The following is a 21,080-nucleotide window of genomic DNA, read 5'->3' as shown; positions in this document are numbered from 1 at the left end:
TAAAAAGATAAAAATAAATTCTATTAAGTGTAACTGTACATATCCACCCAACATGCAACATCAGCAAGGTTTGAATCTTGTGCTGCAGTGCTGAAGGTTCAGACTTCTAACACTTAAGCAAAGTACATTAGCTGGCAGCAAGAGAAGGTCACTATCCAAGGGAGGGAGAAGAACAAGGTGCTGGCACCATGGATGGCTCCAGATGTACGGCTGGTTCTCTTTCTTTTCCTTCCCCATTCCCCTGGAAGGTGAGGGGCTTCTGCCCCATGTAGTGCCCCGGAATTAGGGATGCTAGGTCCCAAGAGCAGTGTGGTTTGGAGGAGAGGCTTTCCTCCTCTCTCCCCACTATAGATGTTCCCAGGTGTTCCGAGTGCAGAATGTGATGGTGAGGGGTGGAGTGTAACAGTAGCATGAGCCTGGCCTTAGAGAAGAAGGTTCATGTTCAGTTATTATTTGGGCATATTCCTAAAACTTCCCTAAGGAACACAAGCCACATTAGGAAAATAGCAATTTTAGTAGTTTAATCTTGTAGCCAAACCCAAGCAGAATTTTATGGGACAAAGAAAAGATACATCTCTAGCCGAGGGCTTTCTCCCTGATGATTTCAAAGCCCCGCTGCAAACAATGGAGGCATTAAAACGTCTCAAAAAATGCAAAATAATCTTATAATGGAAAGTGTTCAACAATTTAAAAAAATCCCCCCCCCACCCCCCACATTCATCTTGAAGCAGACACCAGCATAGAAAATCTCACCCCAAACTGTTCAAATTTGGCCATTACAAGTAATTGAAAATGAGGTCTAATAATGGGAAGTGCTGGGCAACCTTAACCAGCTCCACTTATAATAAATATTTATTCATTAGACTATATTCCTCTCCCATCACCATTCATAAATCATTCTTCATGAACAATGAACTCTTCACATCAGAGCTGTTTCTTTATAGGTGTCTGTACATTGCCTAGCACAACAGGGCCCTGAGCATGATAAGGGGCTATGGTAATTTAAGTACTTGGCTGGGACTCTGGGTAGCCAGAATGGATCATGCTGTCACTTTCTTTTCTCTCTACTAATCAAGGACTTTTTATGCTGTGTTCCAGACATCTCATAAACAAGGGTGGATAAAAGTCAATGATTTAAAAAAAAAAAATTGGATTATTTTTATTATTTAAATCAGATTTTTTTGATAAAATGCTTTTTGGGAAAAAAAACTAATTAAGATACATTATAGATCAAAGATATCTCATCATGGAGTAGGGATTATAAATTCTAATTCTATAGTATGAGACAATCTAGTCATGTAATGTTTAAGAAAAGTTTTGTAAATGAGTTCCAATAGTTCATGGATTAGGGACCCAATCTTATGAGGTTCCAGGGTCTTCTGTATAGATTATTTAGGTTAATCTTTCTATCTACTCAGTGGGACTCAGTGCTTAGTCTAGAAGATCCCAACAGAGATGTTTAATTTGGCAGTTCTCAAACTGTGGATTTGTCTCTCCAGAGAGAACATGCTTGTTAACAGCAAAAATGTTTTTAAATAAATAAATAAATAAATAAATAATATAGAGAGGTGAGAAATAAAGAGACCTCAACCCTATTGTCCCTCTGCAAATTTGTGTACACAGTCAATTCCTTACCTCTCTAAAAGTGCAAAGTTTTAAAAAGTTCAATGAATAGAAGATGGTTGGGGGCAGAATAGATCTGGACAAGAAGAAGAATAAATATGAGAAGGGAGGGACAGGCAGTAGAAACAAAAGTGAAACTGTTTGAGCAGCATATTCCAGAAGTCTTGAGGTCTTTCTGAGTGTAGCCTTCCCTGATTTCAGTTTTACCATACCATTCTCTCACTAGAAGGGAAAACCTATAATGGCAGCAGGCCATAAAAGAAACCTAGTTTGGGAATATTTTAATGAAGTTCCTCTACCTGTGGGTAAGACAGGCATGCGTGCAAAATGCAAACAGTGCAACCAAGAAATGCAAGGTGTGGTTGCCCAAATGAAACAACTGAAGTGTTCCTTCTCAGGAGGAAGCTGCATTGAAGATGATGAAAGGAACATGTCTGAACATGCAGCATCTTCAGGATGGTAAACTTTTTTATTTCATACTTCTTTTGTAAGGACTGCCTGTCTGCCTTCTGGACTATTCTTGAATTCTCATGTTTGAGCAAAAAATATAGTTGTTACTCTATGGTACTATCATTTTAGATGCAGTTGTGATAAAAAAATAAATAGCTGAAATAGGCAGATCTTCCTTTTACAATTTTACCTTTAAAGTAGTACAGAGTGTCAGTGAATACAATGAGTAATACTAAGTGAGCAGTATGGTAATAATAATTAAATAACTGCATTGATTATTTTGTTTAGGAGAATCCATCCTCAACATCCAGGATTCTGAAGATTATCCACCTTCAAGCTCACCATCATCTTCTATAGTTTCAGAGTTATCTTGCCAATGACTGTGTTTCAGTCACATCATGTATGTCACATAGCCACAGTAGATCACCTGTAGCAAAAAGAAAAAAAATCTCCATCATCCAGAAACAACCATAGATACGTTTGTGACAAGAACCAGCAGATTACAAAAAGAGATAATTGATGAAAAAATTGCCTGGTTTGTTTATGCAACAAACTCTCCTTTCCATATGATTGAGAACCCACACTTCATTAACATGGTTCAGCCATTAAGACCAGGATACAGTCCACCCAACAGAGCAGACGTTGCAGGCTAATTGCTGGATAAAGTGTATGAAAAAGAAATTGAGCAGTGTGAAAAAGGTCTAGAAGGTAAAATTGTTAACTTGAGTCTTGACGGGTGGAGCAATGTCCACAATGATCCTGTTGTATGTGCTTGTGTGACAATAGAAGAAGGGAATGTCTTCCTTACAGAAACAATGGATACATCAGGAAATGCACACACAGCAGAATACTTACAAGAAGTAGCAGTAAAAGCTATAACAAACTGTGAAAAAAAAATGCAAATGTCTAGTACACAGCTTAGTCACAGACAATGCTGCAAATGTATCCTAGATGAGAAGAAATTATTTACAAGAGAGTGAAGAGAGTCCCAAGCTAATAGCACACAGTTGCAGTGCTCATTTGATGCCCCTCCTAGCCAAAGACTGCAGTGGTCCAGAAATAAAGGCTAATGTTGTTGAAATTGCAAAATACTTCCGTAACAACCACTTTGCAGCAGCTGCTCTGAAAAAAGTGGGAGGAACCAAGCCAACTCTCCCACAAGACGTGCGATAGAACTCAGTAGTGGACTGTTTTGAGCACTGTATCAAGAACTGGCCTAATCTGATGACCGTTTGTGAACAAAATTGTGAAAAAATAGATGGCGCTGTCACAGCCAAAGTTCTCAACATTGGGCTTAAGAGAAATGCTGAACACGTGCTGAGTACCCTGAAGCCTATTTCTGTAGCCTTGAACAAAATGCAGGGAAATTGCTGTTTTATTGCGGACAGTGTTGAAATTTGGAAGGAACTGAGTGAGATCTTAAAAAGAGAAATATGCAATGACAGAGTTAAATTCCAAGCGTTAAAAAAAACGAATGGGACAAGCACTATCTCCAGGTCATTTTCTTGCAAATATTCTCAATACTCGGTACCAGGGTCAAACCTTAACTGCTGAAGAAGAGGAGTTGGCTATGACATGGACATCCAGCAAGCATCCCTCCATAATGCCAACTATAATAAACTTCAGAGCTAAGGGTGAACCATTCAAGAAATATATGTTTGCTGATGATGTTTTAAAAGAAAGTCACACCAGTGAACTGGTAGAAGTTACTTAAGCACTTGGATTCGGAGACTGTTGAAGTCTCACTTTTAACAGCAGTAGCTTCTTCTGCCGGTATTGAAAGAATATTTTCTTCCTTTGGACTAATTCATTCCAAATTGAGAAACTGTTTGGAACCTGAAAAAGCAGGAAAGCTTGTTTTTCTTTTCCAGATTATGAACAAACAGGAAACCGAAGATGAAGACGACTCAGTTAGCTGCAGAAGCCAATATTTTAAGTTTCTCATGTTGACCTGGCTGACACAGTCGATTTAATTTTTGGTTTCTTTAAAAAAAATATATATATATATATATTTCATTTAACTATTTTAGTTAAAAACCATTTTAACAAAAACAAACCTGATTTTAAAAAACTTGGATGTTTAACTAAATTCAAAAAGTCATGCTTGTTCTGTTAAAATATTATAGGTTTGCTGTTGAAGAAAAAAATCCAGAATACATAACGTTGTTGTTTTAATTAAATAAAACAATTTAAATGTCTGTCTGGTGATGTTCTCCTATTACAGCATGGCAAGAAAATCCTTCAAATATTAATGATTAACCCTGTTGAATTGGAGATAGTTCACCTCCCAATGACTTCATAAATATCTGTTTCAATTACCTTTGGTAAATGAAATAACCAATCATTCATTTTCTGATATAGCTGTAAAACTCATCTGAAAAGTTTTCAAAATAAATCCCTTTAAAAATGTATAGTGTGTACCTTCTACAAAATAAAACCTACATCTATCTCTGAGTTGTGAAGAATATGTATTAAGGTTATAACAACCAACAAGAATGCGCTTTTATGTTGAAATCTATGATTAAATTGAGTCTTCCTGACTAGTGACTTAAATCAATTTGATTTAAATCAAATCCACCCTGTCATAAACATTACTGCTTTTACAACGCTGGCTGAGAGTCACTGCAGATGCTAAGGGTGGGGGTGCATTGCTCACTTTCTTTGGGTGTACAAGTCTCTTTCAGGTGGACTTGTTGGAGAGCTCACGGTGCGAGGCAGGGGTGCTGAAGGCTCTGAGGCTGGGTCCAAGAAAGCGGTGAAGCCAAGTGGCTTACTCTAGTGTGCCAGACCCCTTAAGGTATCGCTTTTTCCACTAAAGGGGTACTCCCAGGGACTGTTCCAGAACACTGGAGCTGTGGATCCATGACAGATGCATCTTAATTTTAGTAGGGCTTTTGACACAGTTCCACACAACATTTAGATGAGCAAACTAGGGAAACATGGTCTAGATGAAGTTACTATAAGGTGGGTACAAAATTGATTTAAACAAAAAAAAAAAAAAAAAAAACCACCCACACACTCCAAGAGTAGTTATCAGTAGTTCGCTGTCAAATGGGGAGGGCATATCTAGTGGGGTCACACAGGGGTCTGTCCTGGACTGGTACTATTCAACATTTTCATTAATGACTTGGATAACACAGTCGAGAGTATGCTTATTGGATGACATTAAGCTGGCCGGGGTCACAAGCACTTTGGAGGATGGACTAGAATTCAAAAGGACCTTGACAAATTGGAGAATTGGTTTGAAATCAACAAGACTTAAAAAATTCAATAAAGACAAGTGCAATTTACTACACTTAGGAAGAAGAAAAACAAATGCACAATTATAAAATGGGGACTAACTGGCTAGGCAGTAATACTGCAGAAAAGGAACTGGGGGTTATAGTGGAGCACAAATTGAATAGGAGCTAATAATGGGATGCAGTTGCAAAAAAAAGTCTAATATTCTGCAGCGTATTAACAGAAGTGTTTTAAGTAAGATGCATCAAGTACTGTCCCGCTCTACTCAGCACTGCTGAGGCCTGAGCAGGTGTACTGTGTCCAGTTCTGGGCATCACGTTTTAGGAAAGATGTGGAAAAATTGGAGGGAGTCCTGAAGAGAGCAATAAAAAGGATAAAAGACTTAGAAAACCTGACCTATAAGGAAGGTTAAGAAAAACTGCATGTTTAGTCATGAGAAATGAAGACTGAGGGGATGGGGGGGCCTGTTAACAGTCTTCAAATATGTTAAGGGCTGCTATAAAAAGGGTGGTGATAATTGTTTTCTATGTCCTCTAAAGGCAGGACAAGAAGTACTAATGGCCTTAATCTGGAGCAAGGAAGATTTAGGTTACATATTAGGTAAAATATTCTTTTACTACCAGGATTGGTAAGTACTGAAATAGATTACCAGGAAGGTTTTGGAATCCCCAGTTTTGGAGGTTTTTAGAAAAAGGTTAGACTAACACTTGGTACTGCCTTAGCACGAGGTCCGGACTTGAGGTCCCTTCCAGCCCTACGTTTCTATGGTTATATTATAAAGCTTATTAATTCCTTTTGTTATGACTGGCCACCCACCAAAAAAGAGAAAATTCTCATAACCTGTCAAGGAAGATAAAAATACAAGTAAATATTTGTGCATGCATTTTTTAAATAAATATATTCATATATCAAATTATTTTTATGAATATGTATATACATTGCACACACAAATATTTACTTGTATTTTTCTCTTCCTTGACAGGTGAAAAGATTTTTGTTTCATAGGTCACCAGCAATAGAAGACTGTAGTTCATTGGCTTTGTTCTCATTCTGCAGTTCACATCAATTAGAGCTAAGGAGGAAAAAAAAAAATCCAAAACATTAAATAATCTAGTTCTCTCACTGCCAGGGCAGGATCACTGTCTAGAATATATTTGTTAGTGCGCCTCACTTCAACACTGCTTGTATTAGAAGTTCACAATTCAGTAAACAGATCATCAGTGTTTAAGTCTTCTTGCTTCAAATGCAAAGCAGTTTTCAGAGAAACTGACCATACAGAATTATAATGTACTTACCCAGCCCAGATACATTTATAGCTTTCACTGATTTCTTCATTTTATAAAGAACTGTTCGGTCAACGTCGAGAGCCTAAAAATGAAAAATATGAATAAATATTAAATGCAAATTACAAAACAGCCCTTGGCTGAGTTATATATTGGGAAAATGTTAATGTCCTACTCATTACCATCTTGGCCAACTCTATTTTGTAATGATTAAATAAAAACATTTTTTTTAAATCCATCAGCACCCTCTGTTTTGCTGCTCCTTGCCACAGAGACTTTCCTTCCTTCCCTTTTCCGTTGGTGATCAACATCACAGTTAAGCCAGTTTTCATCTAGTATTACTATAAGTTTAATATTCCAAAAGAACTGAAAATGTTCACACAGCAAAGCTATTCTTCCTATGTTAAATCATTATTAAAGATGATGGAAACATTTTCAATACACCCTATACTTCGATGATGATGATGATGATGAAGAACCCAAACAATATAACTTCTCTAGCAACAAGATTAAAAATGACAATTAATTTTGATTTTCCAAGATAATTTAGTTTATTAATTGCACTTCTGACCACAGGAACTTTCTGACTGCTGAGCTGAACAAAAGAGATAGCAGGTATTTCAACAATACAATTACTTGGTCTTTCACTGTTTATTACTAGTCAAGGCTTTCACCATGACAACATAAAATTCACATTAAAATCATATTCACAATTCTCCAATACCCATAACAAGTGTCTTTCAAAGGAAGAAACGAAGGCAGCAAACCTACTGCCTGCAAAACTGAAGGTGAAATATAGTGAAAAAGTAAAGCCTGCAGTTTTTCTGGGATACAGAAGCAGAACTTGTGCTCATGAAAACGAAGCAAAACATATTGAAAGTGCAGAGACTTGGGGTCTGGTTTTCAGAACTGGATAAGTACCCACAGATATCACTGAAGAATACTATTACAAACCACCAGTTTTATTATATATACACACTCTTAAACCAAGATCAGGCTACCATGAGATTTTCTACAAAAATATTGTGCCAAATTCATCCTGGTTTAAACTTAATTGACTAATGAAACTGCACCAATGAATTTGACCCACTGCTTACAGTTATCCTACTGTTAATCACTTTTATTTAATTTATAAATCAAACAACCCAGACCAGTCAGTCTCTGAGGTCATTTCTAATTATTTAAAAATACTGAGTATAGGAATAAAAATTAACAGTGATGTTCAAAAAGGAAGTCTTATGTGGGACTAGGGTGACCAAATGTCCCAATTTTATAGGAACAGTCCCGCTATTTGGGGCTGTATCTTATATAGGTGCCTATTACCCCTAACTCCGTCCCCATTTTTCACACTTGCTGTCTGGTCATCCCATGTGGGACTCATTCAGCTCATGAAGTCAGGAAAAGTCTTTGAAGCATGCTTTGAAGGTCAACAAACTTAGATTTTGACCAAACACTAGTCAAAGTGACATCTTAACACCAACGACACTGCTTGCTTAGTGCACACTCACTAGTCATAATGAGTATATGCCCATTCTGCAGGTTCTACACATCTAGGTCAGGGGTCGGCAACCTTTCAGAAGTGGTGTGCCGAGTCTTCATTTATTCACTCTAATTTAAGGTTTTGCGTGCCAGTAATACATTTTAACCTTTTTAGAAGGTCTCTTTCTAGAATATATAACTATACTATTGCTGTATGTAAAGTAGGTAAGGTTTTTAAAATGTTTAAGAAGCTTCATTTAAAATTAAATTAAAATGCAGAGCCCCCCAGACCAGTGGCCAGGACCCGGGCAGTGTGAGTGCCACTGAAAATCAGCTTGCGTGCCGCCTTCGGCACGCGTGCCAAAGGTTGCCTACCCCGATCTAGGTATTTGTATCATTCTCCTTACAGTGGTAGATAAACACTGAGGTTACGGACTGCCTATCTCCACATGCCTAGGGAACTTCAGTGAGTGAAACAAGTTAAAAACATTCTGAGAAGACATTGTATTGGTTGATGTGGCTCTGCTACCACTCTCTTGGATAATCCAGTCCATATCTATGCAGCAGAATGAAAAATACTGAATCCAGGCTGCATTCATATCCCATTTTCATTCCTCACCATCAAAAAATAAATAGTTGGAGTATGGAATTGAAAGGATTTATGGCATAACATATACAGCACATCAGTGGTGCTGTATGTTTGTGTTTATCATATAGACTTGAAATAAAAATACTGTTTTTAACAAGATGCATGCCAAACTGTCATGATAACATATACAAGTTATGTTTTGTTCTTTGAGGTATATGTACAATGTTTAGATTATGCTGAAACCCTGCTGGTTATGTATGCCTACAGACTGATTAATAGTGGACTGCAAAAAAACAAAAACAAAAAACAAACACTGTGCACATCAAACACAGCAATTCAGTCACCTTTACAATACTTTCCTTACTATTTTTGGTCTTTTTGTTTAACTACTGCCCCTAGGCCTGATTCACCACTACTTTACTCCAGTGATTTCAGAGGAATTATTCTAATGTAAAACTGGAACAACATGTTGATGTATCAGGCCCTTTATCATTTTAAATGGGAGCTTGTATTTGTTTATCTTTTCTTGTGTTAAGAATATTAGCTTTCTTTCTTTATTTAGTATGGTTCTTCCTATACTCTCTTCCTCCTATCTGCACAGTTTTCAGCACATGCTAATCATTTTATAGAAAACTCCAGCTTTTTTGTACATTTCAACTTCAATTCTGTATTTCTATTTTTAAAAATATGCACATGCTACATCTACACACATACATACATGCACCAACATGCTCTCAATTTTCCTTTCATTCAATTTCTCTCTTTGGACTCCTCCAACACTGTGTCAGAAGCAATGAAACTTAAAATGGCTTCTGATGTTACATCCGCTGGCATTCATGTTCACTAATTTAAAATGCTAAATCAATTCTTTGAACTGGAAGAAAGGTAGCTACATAGTTTTTATGACAGGGTCCTTTTATCCTCATAATTGATGTGTCTTGTTTTGAATCATGTACTAAAATTTCACTATTGCAAGGTTGTTTATTTTACAATCTATTTATTTTAGCATAAATCTTCTAGGCTGGCCAAATAAATTATTTTCTTGCTTCCAGCCAGCTTCTGTAAATGAGCACTTCTACTTGCCTCTTGCTAGAAATAACTGCAGTAAACAGAACTCTGATTTTCTAAAAATCAGTAAATATACGGCATATTAATTTACAACAAATATTGCCAGTTCTACAGCAATACAACTGCTGCACTAATCACAGAAACTCCAGATTAAAAAGAGACCTTCTTGTCCATCCTCCTGCCAGTGCAGAAGATTTCCGTATACTTAAGAAATAAAGTCTTGAGCCCAATCTAGTTTTATATGATGAAGAATGGAGTTTCCACTACTAATAATGGGAGGCTACTTCCCAAGGTAATTTATTTTTATTTCTGAACCTATTTGATGCTTCTTTAGTACATCTAGAGATCAGTGTTTTGAGAAACTTGCTGTCTATCAGCATGTTTATTTCAGCACGTGGTCATTCTGGTTTTATTTCTGTTCTTTTGAAATTCAACTTTTTCCATACTTAAATACTGAATTGAAGCAACAACGTACAAAAAATAAACCAGGGAATTAATTATGTTCACACATATCAATTTACCTGATCAACGTGCTTTACTAATTTCAGTTAAGGGGACATCAATCTTTAAAAAAAAAAAAAAAAAAAAAAAAATTACACTTCTGTATGAAAATTGTTTTATTTACTATTGTATAAGAAACATCTAAGGGTATGTCTACACTACCTGCCGGATCGGCGGGCAGCGATCAATCCCCGAATGCTCTCCCATTGACTCCTGTACTCCACCGAGGTGAGAGTAAGTAGATCCAAGTACGTCGACTTCAGTTACGTTATTCACGTAGCTGAAGTTGCATAACTTAGATCAATCCCCCCCCAGCATAGACCAGGGCTAAGATTCAAGTTCCTGTAGCTGAAGGAGATTGGAAATTTTTTCCAGTTTGTTTACTTTGTGCATTTGACAGTTCTCTGTCTACTGAAGCTTTAATATTTCTTACTGCATGTTCAATTGGTCAGTTTCCCCCTTTGTTTGTGTGGGTCCTTCACACAGCAACAGGAGACAAAAGCCATTTAAAAAAAGAAAATATGATCGTAAAGCCACACACAACTGGTATGAGGGAGGTTTAGTATGTGAAACTATTTTTACTCTTTTTTAAACTGACTAGAATTCAAGTTGGCTATTGTTAATTAGCCACACCTAAAGGCAATAGTTCCAAGAGCAACCATAGATCAGACACACTGCAAATATATTTTAGGACATAAATTTAACAGGGTATTCAGAAAAATAAGGTGTTACATACGTGCAAGGGGTGCCATTGGAACAATACATCGAGAATTTTAAACTTACAACTTACGAAACTCAAAACTGTAACATTTCACTGATGTAACTTATGTGCTTTGAATATAAAACACAAACGATTCGGATTACTGTCACCAGCTTTAACAAGTTCAGCTTTACTGAATATGATTTAACAAAAGGAATTTCACCAATGAGTATATTGGAGAGAAAGTAACAAAAAAGGATTTTCTTTTTGTTAACATAACTTATTTCAAAAAGTACAGCCCTGTAAAAATATTTGGAGTCACTAGAGACCACTGCCTAGTGGATAGCCCTTTTATCCTCACATTGGCAAACTAAATGGACTTGGTTCCATAAGCCAATTTCCACTGTTAACCACTGCAATGCTTTCCGATGCTGAACAATAAGATGCACCATACTGTTTATCTTCCCACAGAGAAATCAGTCCCGGTTTTACTGATGCTGGCTGCAATGTTGCTCCACATCTGTTTTATAGATCATGGACTATTAAGGCATTTACTCATAAAAAACCCTGTATGGGTCTATTTCCTATTGTGTAGAAGGATTCAGAGCTGTTGGGAAACACAACACTCACAAATGGACTGATGCTTCACAACTAAAGAATCTTGAAACTACCAACAATCTATATTTCTAGCTATCCTAAGGAAGCAATGGCAATTTAGCAATTCAAGTCTAAGTCACTTGAACTGGAATCCTCAAGCTGGGATCCCACTTGTGCAGTATATAAGAAAGTATCTATTTCAAATATATTAATAGATTCACAGATTCCAAAGCCACAGGGGGCCGTTGTGATCATCTAGTTTGACCTCCTGAATAACACAGGCCCCAAAAATAATTCCTATACAATATTTTTTTAAAAAAGCATCAAATCTTGATTTAATAAATGTCATGGATGGAGAATTCACCATAACTCTAGGTTAATTATTCCAGTGGTTAATTACTCTTATCGTTAGGGATTTATGCCTTATTTCCAGACCAAATTTGTTTAGCTTCAATTTCCAGTCACTGGGTTATGTTATATCTTTCTCTGCAAGATTGAAGGGCCCATTATTAAATATTTGTTTCCCCTTATAGATACTTTAGGCTAGTCCAGTCATCCCCTAACCTTCTCTTTGTTAAACTAAATAGATTGAGTTCCATGAGTCTATCACTATAAGGCAGTGGCTTGCCAAACTGGGGTTCTTGGGAAAAAAAATTCCCTAATGGCAGACAGAGCTGTCCCTAGAGACCCTGGGCAGCTTGAGACCAGCAGACCGGAGCCCCTGGACTTCCAAGAACTAAGCAGATCAAAGCAAGCATATCTATCACACTGAGGAGATTTAAACTTCAAGACTCCTTATAAGAAATGGAAAGGGAGGTGGATATTTTTTGCTGTTTTTAAAATTAAATAGGCAGCTAGTATTGTTTTTAAAATTATTATGAAGAACAAGTTTAAGCTTTGTTGTAACGTGTGTTGTTTTCCTGAACTGCTCAAGATCTGAATGCTTGTGTAAGAGTTGGCTTCTTAGATACCTTCATGCTGTTTCACATCTGATACTTCTTGATGAAACCTGGGAGCCTTGTCTTATAAATAAATATAATGGAGATATCCCATCTCCTAGAACTGGAAGGGACCTTGAAAGGTCATCTAGTCCAGCCCCCTGCCTTCACTAGCAGGGACCAAGTACTGATTTTGCCCCAGATTCCCAAGTGGCCCCTAAGTGGTCTTATAACAAGCTTATTCAAAGTGATACAAGCTACGAAAGTGAGATCTTGGAAGAGTGCTGCCTTTTTCATAATGTAATAAAAATAGTGTAATGATAAATAATAATTATTAATAGTGTGTAATATGTATGTCATAAAACAAATTTTATATTTCCAAGATCACTGCTTTTATAATTTATACTCTGGTAAAAGAGAAAATCCCTGGAAATATTTATTTTTAGGAGGGGGTTCACGAGACTTGACATTTTGGTGAAAGGGGTTCACAGGTTGTTAAAGTTTGGGAACCATTGCTATAAGGCATGCTTTCTAAACCTTTAATCATTCCCATGTTCTTCTCTGAACCCTCTCCAATTTATCAACATCCTGCTTGAATTGTGGACACCAGAACTGGACACAGTACTGCAGCAGCACTCGCACCAGTGTCAAATATAGAGGTAAAATAACCTCTCTACTCCACTCAAGGATTCCCCTATTTATACATCCCAGGTCACATTAGCTCTTTTGGCCACAGCGTCATGTTCAGCTGATTATCCACCACTACTTCCAAATCTTTTTCAAAGTCACTGCTTTCCAGGACAGCATCCCCTATCCTTAAGGGTGGCTAACATTTTTTGTTCCTAGATGTATACGTTTGCATTTAGCTGTATTAAAAACACATATTGTTAGTGTCCATCCATCTTACCAAGCATTCAAGATTGCTCTGAATCAATCACCTGTCTTCTTCATTGTTTACCAGTTTGTGTGTTATTTACAAAGTTTATCAGTGATGATTTCATGTTTCCTTCCAGGTCATCCATAAAGATGTTAAAAAGCATAGAACCAAGAACTGTGGGGCCCCACTTGAAACACACCTGCTCAATGATTCCCTTTTTACAATTACATTTTGAGACCTAGCCAGTTTTTAATCCATTTAATGTGTCATGTTAATTTTATATTGTTCTAGTTTTTTTAAATAAAATATAGTGCAGTACCAAGTCAAATGTCCTACAGAAAATTAAGTATTTTATCAACAAAACTTGTAATCTCATTAAAAAGTATCAAGCTAGCTTAACAGGATCTGTTTTCCATAAACCCATGCTGATTTCCATTACATTGCCCTCTAATTCTTCATTAATTAAGTCCCATATCAGCTCCTCCATTATCTTGCCTGGGATCAGTGTCAGGCTGACGGGCCTATATTTACCCAGGTCAGCCCATTACCCCGTTTTTTAAAATTGGCACAACATTAGCTTTCTTCCAGTCTTCTGGAACTTCCCAGTGCTCCAAGATGTATTGAAAAAAATCAATATTACCAGTCAAGCAAGCCTCTCAACCAGCTCTTTTAAAACTCTTGGAGGCAAGTTATCTGGACCCTCTGATTTAAAGATACCTAACTTTAGTAGCTTCTGTTTAACATCCTGCAGAGGGACTAGTGGAATGGAAAGAGTTATCACCACCAAATGATGAGATTAGATCATCTGTTTTTTCCTCAAATACAGAACAGAAATATTTATTAAACACTACTGCCCCATTATTGATGATTTTACCATTTCCATCTAGCAACTGACCAATAACATTATCATGACTTCTTTCTTCCTACCATATTTTTTAAAATACCCATAAATAAAACATATATCTACTCTAGGCCAATTACAGACACAGATCCAAACAGTTACATCTTAAAACAAATATTACTCCGATTCTAAATTTTAATAATTGCCAGAAAAATATCTATTTTGATAACTGTAGATCCTTTACGTACTTGACAGGTTCCAAGACATTTGGGTAAGTAAGGAACAACACACTGTCTGCTGCATGTGGCTGAGCAAGAAAAAGGCAACCTTCCAGAAGGCAAATGGACACTGGCAAGGTATTAGGTGATCAGTGGGAAGAATGAGCAGAATTAAATCTCTATAATTAGGGCTGGTCTTGTTTCTAAAAAGGTCACTCAATAAAATAAATACTACTAAATAATAAAAAAAGAGACTAAGTATTGAATATTCTTCAATACTCCTTCCAAGAAAACAAAATCTTCTTGCTCAATACCTCTATGAGATGTGAACTCAGTGCTGAATAGAAAATCTGTACACTTTTGTCTACCATTGCTACTATTTATTATCTGTATTATCGTAGCATGTAGTGGCCCTAATAATAAACCAGGACCCTATTGTGCTAGGCACTGTACAAACACAGAACAAAGATGTCCCTTTCCTCTAAATCTAAGTATAAGACAAGGCACAACAGATGGATACAGCCAGATGGGGGAGTACAAGTAAACCAGGCAACAGAAGCAGCTGTTAGGGAAAGGAATTTTGCCAACTATAGGCAGAACACAGACAACCCAAATTCTTTGCAATGTAGCAATGTTGCACCTACTATAATTTCCACAAAACATATGATAATGGAACATAGAAAACCCCAGAGTGAAAGACTTGGCAATTACTATTTGTCCAAGGAGGAATGTACTTTTTTAGTATCAGGATAATAGGAAATCTACTTGGTAAAAGAGGCAGTCACCAACTTCTGGTGCGCGCTGCCCCCAGTGCTGGCTCCGCAGCTCCCATTGCTGGGAACCGTAGCCAATGGGAGCTGTGGGGGCAGCGCCTGCGGGCACAAGCAGCATGTACCACACAGAACCGCTTGGCCATGCCTCCTTCTGAGGTAAGCACTGCCCGGCCAGAGCCTGCACTCCAACCCCCTGCCCCAGGTCAGAACCAACTCCTGCACCGTAACTCCCTCCAAGACCCTGCACCCCCACCCACACCACAACTCCCTGCCCCAGCCCTGAGCCCCCTCCTGCACCCAAACTCCCTCCCGGATCCCACACCCCAAGCCCCCTCCTGCACCCCAAACCTCTGCCCCAGCCCTGAGCCCCCTCCCAGAGCCTGCACCCCACACCCTAACCCCCTGCCCCAGCCCTGAGCCCACTCCCACACTCCAAACCCCTTGGCCCCAGCCCAGAGCACCTCCTGAACTCCAAACCCCTCATCCCCAGCCCCGAGCCTGCAGCCAGAGCCCTCACCCCCTCCTGTACCCCAAACCCTGCCCCAGCCCAGAGCCCCCTCCTGCACCCAGAATCCCTCATTCTGGCCCCAATCCGGAGCCCACACTCCCTCCCGCACTGCAACCCCCTGTCCCAGCCCAGTGAAAGGGGGAGAGCGAGCGACTGAGGGAGGGGGGCTGGAGTGAGTGAGGGGCGGGGCCTCAGAAAAGGGACGTGGCAGGACAAGGGTGTTCAGTTTTGTGCAACTAGAAAGTTGGCAACCCTACTTCAAGCCTAAAACTGAATGTTCCCCATCAGCAATAGATCAGGGTTTACAAAACATATCCAACACCCACTAGACCAAGGCGGCCTACAAGCCAAGGTAAAAAATATCTATGATTATCTCCCATCCCCAGACACACCTCAAGATCATGCTCCACAAAGTCACATCCCTTTAAAACAGTTGTGGACTTCATTTAGTTGAAATATATTGTCAATCAATTCTGTATTAAAATTCATTAAAAATGAAACTGATTACTATGAATAGTCAAAAATACAGCATATATTAAAAGAACAATAAAAATTGTTGAATAACAGTTGCTGACTAGTATTTGACAAGCTACAGGGCTGGTCAATTAGTACAATGTATTTATCAAATCAGTCTTCAAATAATGTTCAGATTGATCAAATAATTCACCCAGCAATTTTCAAAAAGTCTTATGTACTACATCTCTCTTGCTTTTGTTATATTTTCTTTCCCTTCCTACACTCTTTTACTCTTATCCATCAAAGAGCATGGGGTATATTTTCCTGAGTTACTTTCCCTGTCCGATTCCAGCATCCCCTTCTCTCTCTCCTGCCTCCCCTCCCCCATACTGCATTCTCTTCTTCCTCTTAGGTACAGGCTCCCCCTTCTACTCCCAAAATCTCCCCAGCACTTGCCCACTGACCAATTGCTGTGTACAAATAGGGATCAGCACCAAGGACAATGTTCTGCAGCCCTTACTCACTCATTCAAATAAAGACTTGTTTACATGGTAAAATTCACTGGCATAGCTATTGCAGAATAAGCTATTCTGCAATAGCTACTCTAGACTATGTACTTCATTAGGATAAATTATTCTGAAATAAAAATGACTTTTATTCCAGAGCAGAATGTCACACAGGGAGCTATTCTGGAATAGGTAGGATGGTCAATTTCCCTGTGTAAGCAAGGTTTAAGCCTCAGATCTGCACGTTTGAGACTCTCTCTCTCTACTGCCTCAGTTGCAGTCAGTAGAGAGAGAGAGAGAGAGAGAGACTGTGAAGCTTCATCCTGCTCATAATAAAAAGGGATGGAGCTGATGGCAGAGCTCTCTCTCCAAGGGCCCTTTCCTCACAAATTCTCTCTCCCAAAGGTATAAAATTGTCTGTGTTTGTTGACCTTGTGGGCAAAATGCAAAGGCAATCTATTTTTGTGGCCCCGGTCTATCTGGCAGAAGAGTGTGGTTAGGATTTAAAAGTTCTACTGGTCACATTAATGGTGACTACTTCACGCATGGTAGGAAGGGCTGTTCTGGAAAATGTGTTTTGTAACTCCTGTTATTTATGTTTTCAAAGATATATCAAGAACGAACAGAGCTTTGGAGGGACACCCTCTGGTCTAAACCAGGGGTTCCCAAACTTAGTTCGCAGCTTGTTCAGGGTAAGCCCCTGGCGGGCCACGAGACGCTTTGTCTACCAGAGCGTCCGCAGATACGGCCACTCACAGCTCCCAGTGGCCGCGGTTTGCTGTTCCCAGCCACCACTTCCCGCAGCTCCCATTGGCCGGGAACGGTGAACCACGGCCACTGGGAGTTGCAAGCGGCTGTACCTGCAGATCCTCAGGTAAACAAATCGTCTCGTGGCCCGCCAGGGGCTTACCCTGAACAAGCCGCAAACCAAGTTTGGGAACCTCCGGTCTAAACTAAAATTCCTACTATCCTGGAATCTAACTAATTAAACAAATTTACTTACTAAGTATTCAACTATCTGCTCCTTGCACCATCCCCCCTCCCCCAAAAAAAAACCTCTTAGGAAAATATAGCTGGTCATGAGATCACAAGGATCCCAAAAAGCATTCTCCCACAGTTTTTCAGCCCAATATCAACCCTTAGAAGCCTTATACCTAGGGTTAAATTGAAGCAATATAAAAGATGAACAATTCCACATGTACTATTTAGGACTCCTCTGATCCGCACATTTGGAAAGTTTCACATCCCTATTTTGATTATTTTCTACACATGTGAGACCACAGGAAGCAACAAAGCACCTGTGTAATTATTAACCTAAGTGTTGTTGCCATGTTAGTCCCAGGATATGAGTAGGGTGACCAGATGGCAAGAATAAAGTATCGGGACACATGGTCGGAGGGGAGGGTGTCACAGGCTTACAGCCCCCACTGGAGCCATGGGGGAGAGGGGGGCAGAGCCTGAGGAAGCTGCAGGTCAGGGACGCACGGCCCCAACAGCAGTCCCCGGCCACAGCCCTGCCGGGAGCGCACTGCCCCAGCTCCAGCCCCCACTACAAGCCATGGGTCAGTGGTGGACGCAAGGCCGCAGCTCCAGCCCCTCTGCAAGGGGTGGGGAGGCCTCAGGGCTGAGGCAGGGGGTTGGGACATGGGGGAGGGTTTAGGATGCTGACTCCGGGAGGGAGTTTTGGTGAGGGAGGGGATGCAGGCTGGCGCTTACCTCAGGCGGCTCCCCGGAAGTGGCGACATCTCCCTCTGGGTCCTAGGCAGAGGCGTGGCCAGGTGGCTCTGTGCACTGCCTCACCCACAGGCACTGCCCCACAACTCACATTGGCTGTGATTCCTGGCCAATGGGAGCTGCAAAGCAGGCGCTCATGGCGGGGGCAGCACACACAGTCCCGTGGCCATTCCTGCACCTAGGACCCAGAGGGAGATGTTGCCACTTCCAGGGAGCTGTGCAGAGCTGGGTAGGGAGCTTGTCAGCCCTGTGCCAACCGGACACCGTCACCTGGCAATCATACAATATCAGGACAAATTGCATCCCGATCATACATTGGTCGGGATGTGGGACAAAGAGTTAAATATCAGGACATCTGGTCACCCTAGATATGAGGCACACAAAGTGTGTGAAATAATATCTTTTGTTATTATTTTACTGTACCAATTTCTGCTGGGGAAAGAGACAAGCTTTCAGGTCTCCGAAGGAGAGAGAGCTGTATGTAACTTGAAAGCTTGTCTCTTCCCTCCAACAGAAGTTGGTCCAATAAAAGATATTACCTCACCCATCTTTTCTCTCTCATTATTAATTTAAGACATTTTATTAAATTACAGTAAGTTGTAATTTTATTATTGCTTTTACTTTGTATTTATTTAACTACTTTATATTTTTAAAGGGCAAAAGATGAGAATCGGTTTGAATACATGAAACTGCTGTTTGTTGCATTCATACCTCTCTCGCCTGCACGCACACACCCACACCTAAGCATAAGTACATTATTGGCTTTTCTTAACAAATTAATCACTAAGCACACACCCTTTAGAAAACTACTTGCATCAAGAAAGGCAAATCAAGAGCCAGCGGTTTAAAGGTTACAAAGTCTTAGTCATTCCATGCAAGTCACTACATGAATGGAAAAGTAATGCATACACATTACTTGTTAAGCTTCCACCTTGCTCCCTTACAGAAAAAAGGTGAAAATTCAACTGATATATTTATGTAAGGTAAAATAATAAACCATTTTTGACAATTAAAACTTCTGAATATCTAAGAGAGAGACAGATGGAGCAACTGCTTTGAAATGAGCAGCCTCAACTTTCTCCCAAACATGCCAACTTATGTACATTATTCAGTTATCAGACAGGCAGCATATAATCCATATTTTTCTCCTTCTTTCATAACTTCACCATCAAAATTACAGCAACCTACCTCAAGATATGAGATGAGCTGATTTTAAGTATGGTTGTCATCAGCAACATAATAATTCTGGTGCATCTTACATTATATAGTCTTCAAAAAGAGTTCATTTTTCCATGAAGCATTTATATGCCAATGAAATAAAACATGTTTGTTACCTTATGTTTCATTAGTTACTAAATTGTGCTAACAAATGCCAGAGAATATCAACATCAAGGTATGTATATATTATATTTAATTATTGAAGAAAATAATGTTCATAAAAACAAAATCCTTATCAAGCACAGAAAGATAGTGACTGTATGAGACTTAATTCACAGAACTGTGGCAATAAAAAACGGCCTCAAATATTCCAGTAAAAATCATCATCATCTTGTTCACTCAGATTTTTTCCAGTCATCAATATGCAGCCTTTCCTCTTCACTGGCTTTCTGTTCACTTCTGGCTGCTGGGGATCACTTTTAAGCCAGTTCTATGAGACACCAACTCTCATCTTATATTTCAGCAGAGAAGTTAAAGATTGGCTAACATGCTCTTGCTTTTACTTCTTAAATGTGAATCCTGTGACTGATAGCAGGGCATTCTCAGTTCAGCGCTCTCTCTTTTTTTTTTTTAAGCATTTAGTCCCTTTGGTACCCCATCATAGCCCAAGCCAACCAACCTATATGGAATAACATAGGGTCCCATTTATTGTTTAGGATTTGACTGACTTTTGTTTTGGGAATTATTAGTTAGTGTTTGTTTGTTTATATAGCACCCATGAAGTCAGTCACTTTGCAGACATTCACAGTCCTTGAAATACACTAGAGGACTCATACTCCTTTATCCTACTCTTTATATTCAAACAAACAATTAATTCAGTGGCACTGGAATCCATTTTTTAAGTTACTCTCTACAAAAGACAAGCCACCAAAATGTCCTTGTTGCCGTCTGCTTTTGAGTCTGCCAGAGACTTGACAGACCATACACCATTTGTGTTTGTCCTATATTGCCTTGTTCTTTATTACATCTATTGTGCTTCTTGAGGCCTGATGCAAAGCCCAAAGAAGTCAACAGGAGTCTTTCCTTTGACTTCACTGGACTCTTGATCACACCATTTGGATCAAACACTGGTGTAACTGCACTGAAGTCAATGAAGACTTTACCCTACCATGGAAGAATCTCATTCCAGTAGGCATCTTTTGGAGAACGCCTGAAGTTTTTTTGGGGAAAAATAAGTTAATTATTTAAAACTGTCTATTTAAATATGATTTTATGATAAAGCTAATCGCAGTCTATGTACCAAACTGTTCTCTGTAATTTGGAATATATGTATGGGATTTAGACAGTAAAGCTGACTGGAGCTAATTCCTTTATCTTATTAAGTGTGGAAGAACAAAACATATGTCACTTGTGGAATAGTTAAACACCATCTGCATTGTGAGGGAGTTAGCTGTATTCAGCTCAACAAACACCATGAACATTTTTTACTGTAATACACTCAGTTCTCCAAAAGGGCATGTATGAAAAATGTTGTGTGCTTT

General features: G+C 39.1%; 1 protein-coding gene across 2 annotated transcripts in view; it reads right to left on the bottom strand.

The window, feature by feature from the left end:
* Positions 1–21,080, bottom strand: part of ASAP2 (ArfGAP with SH3 domain, ankyrin repeat and PH domain 2) — a 183,449-nt gene that overhangs the window by 143,526 nt on the left and 18,843 nt on the right. For both annotated transcript variants that reach the window (XM_054022672.1, XM_054022673.1), the window contains exon 2: positions 6,609–6,681. In XM_054022672.1, coding sequence (XP_053878647.1) covers positions 6,609–6,681 — 73 coding nt within the window. The remainder of the gene's footprint in view (positions 1–6,608; positions 6,682–21,080) is intronic.

Source organism: Malaclemys terrapin, chromosome 3, assembly GCF_027887155.1.
Source record: "Malaclemys terrapin pileata isolate rMalTer1 chromosome 3, rMalTer1.hap1, whole genome shotgun sequence".
Taxonomy (NCBI): domain Eukaryota; kingdom Metazoa; phylum Chordata; order Testudines; family Emydidae; genus Malaclemys; species Malaclemys terrapin.
This window is presented reverse-complemented; position numbering and strand designations above follow the sequence as displayed.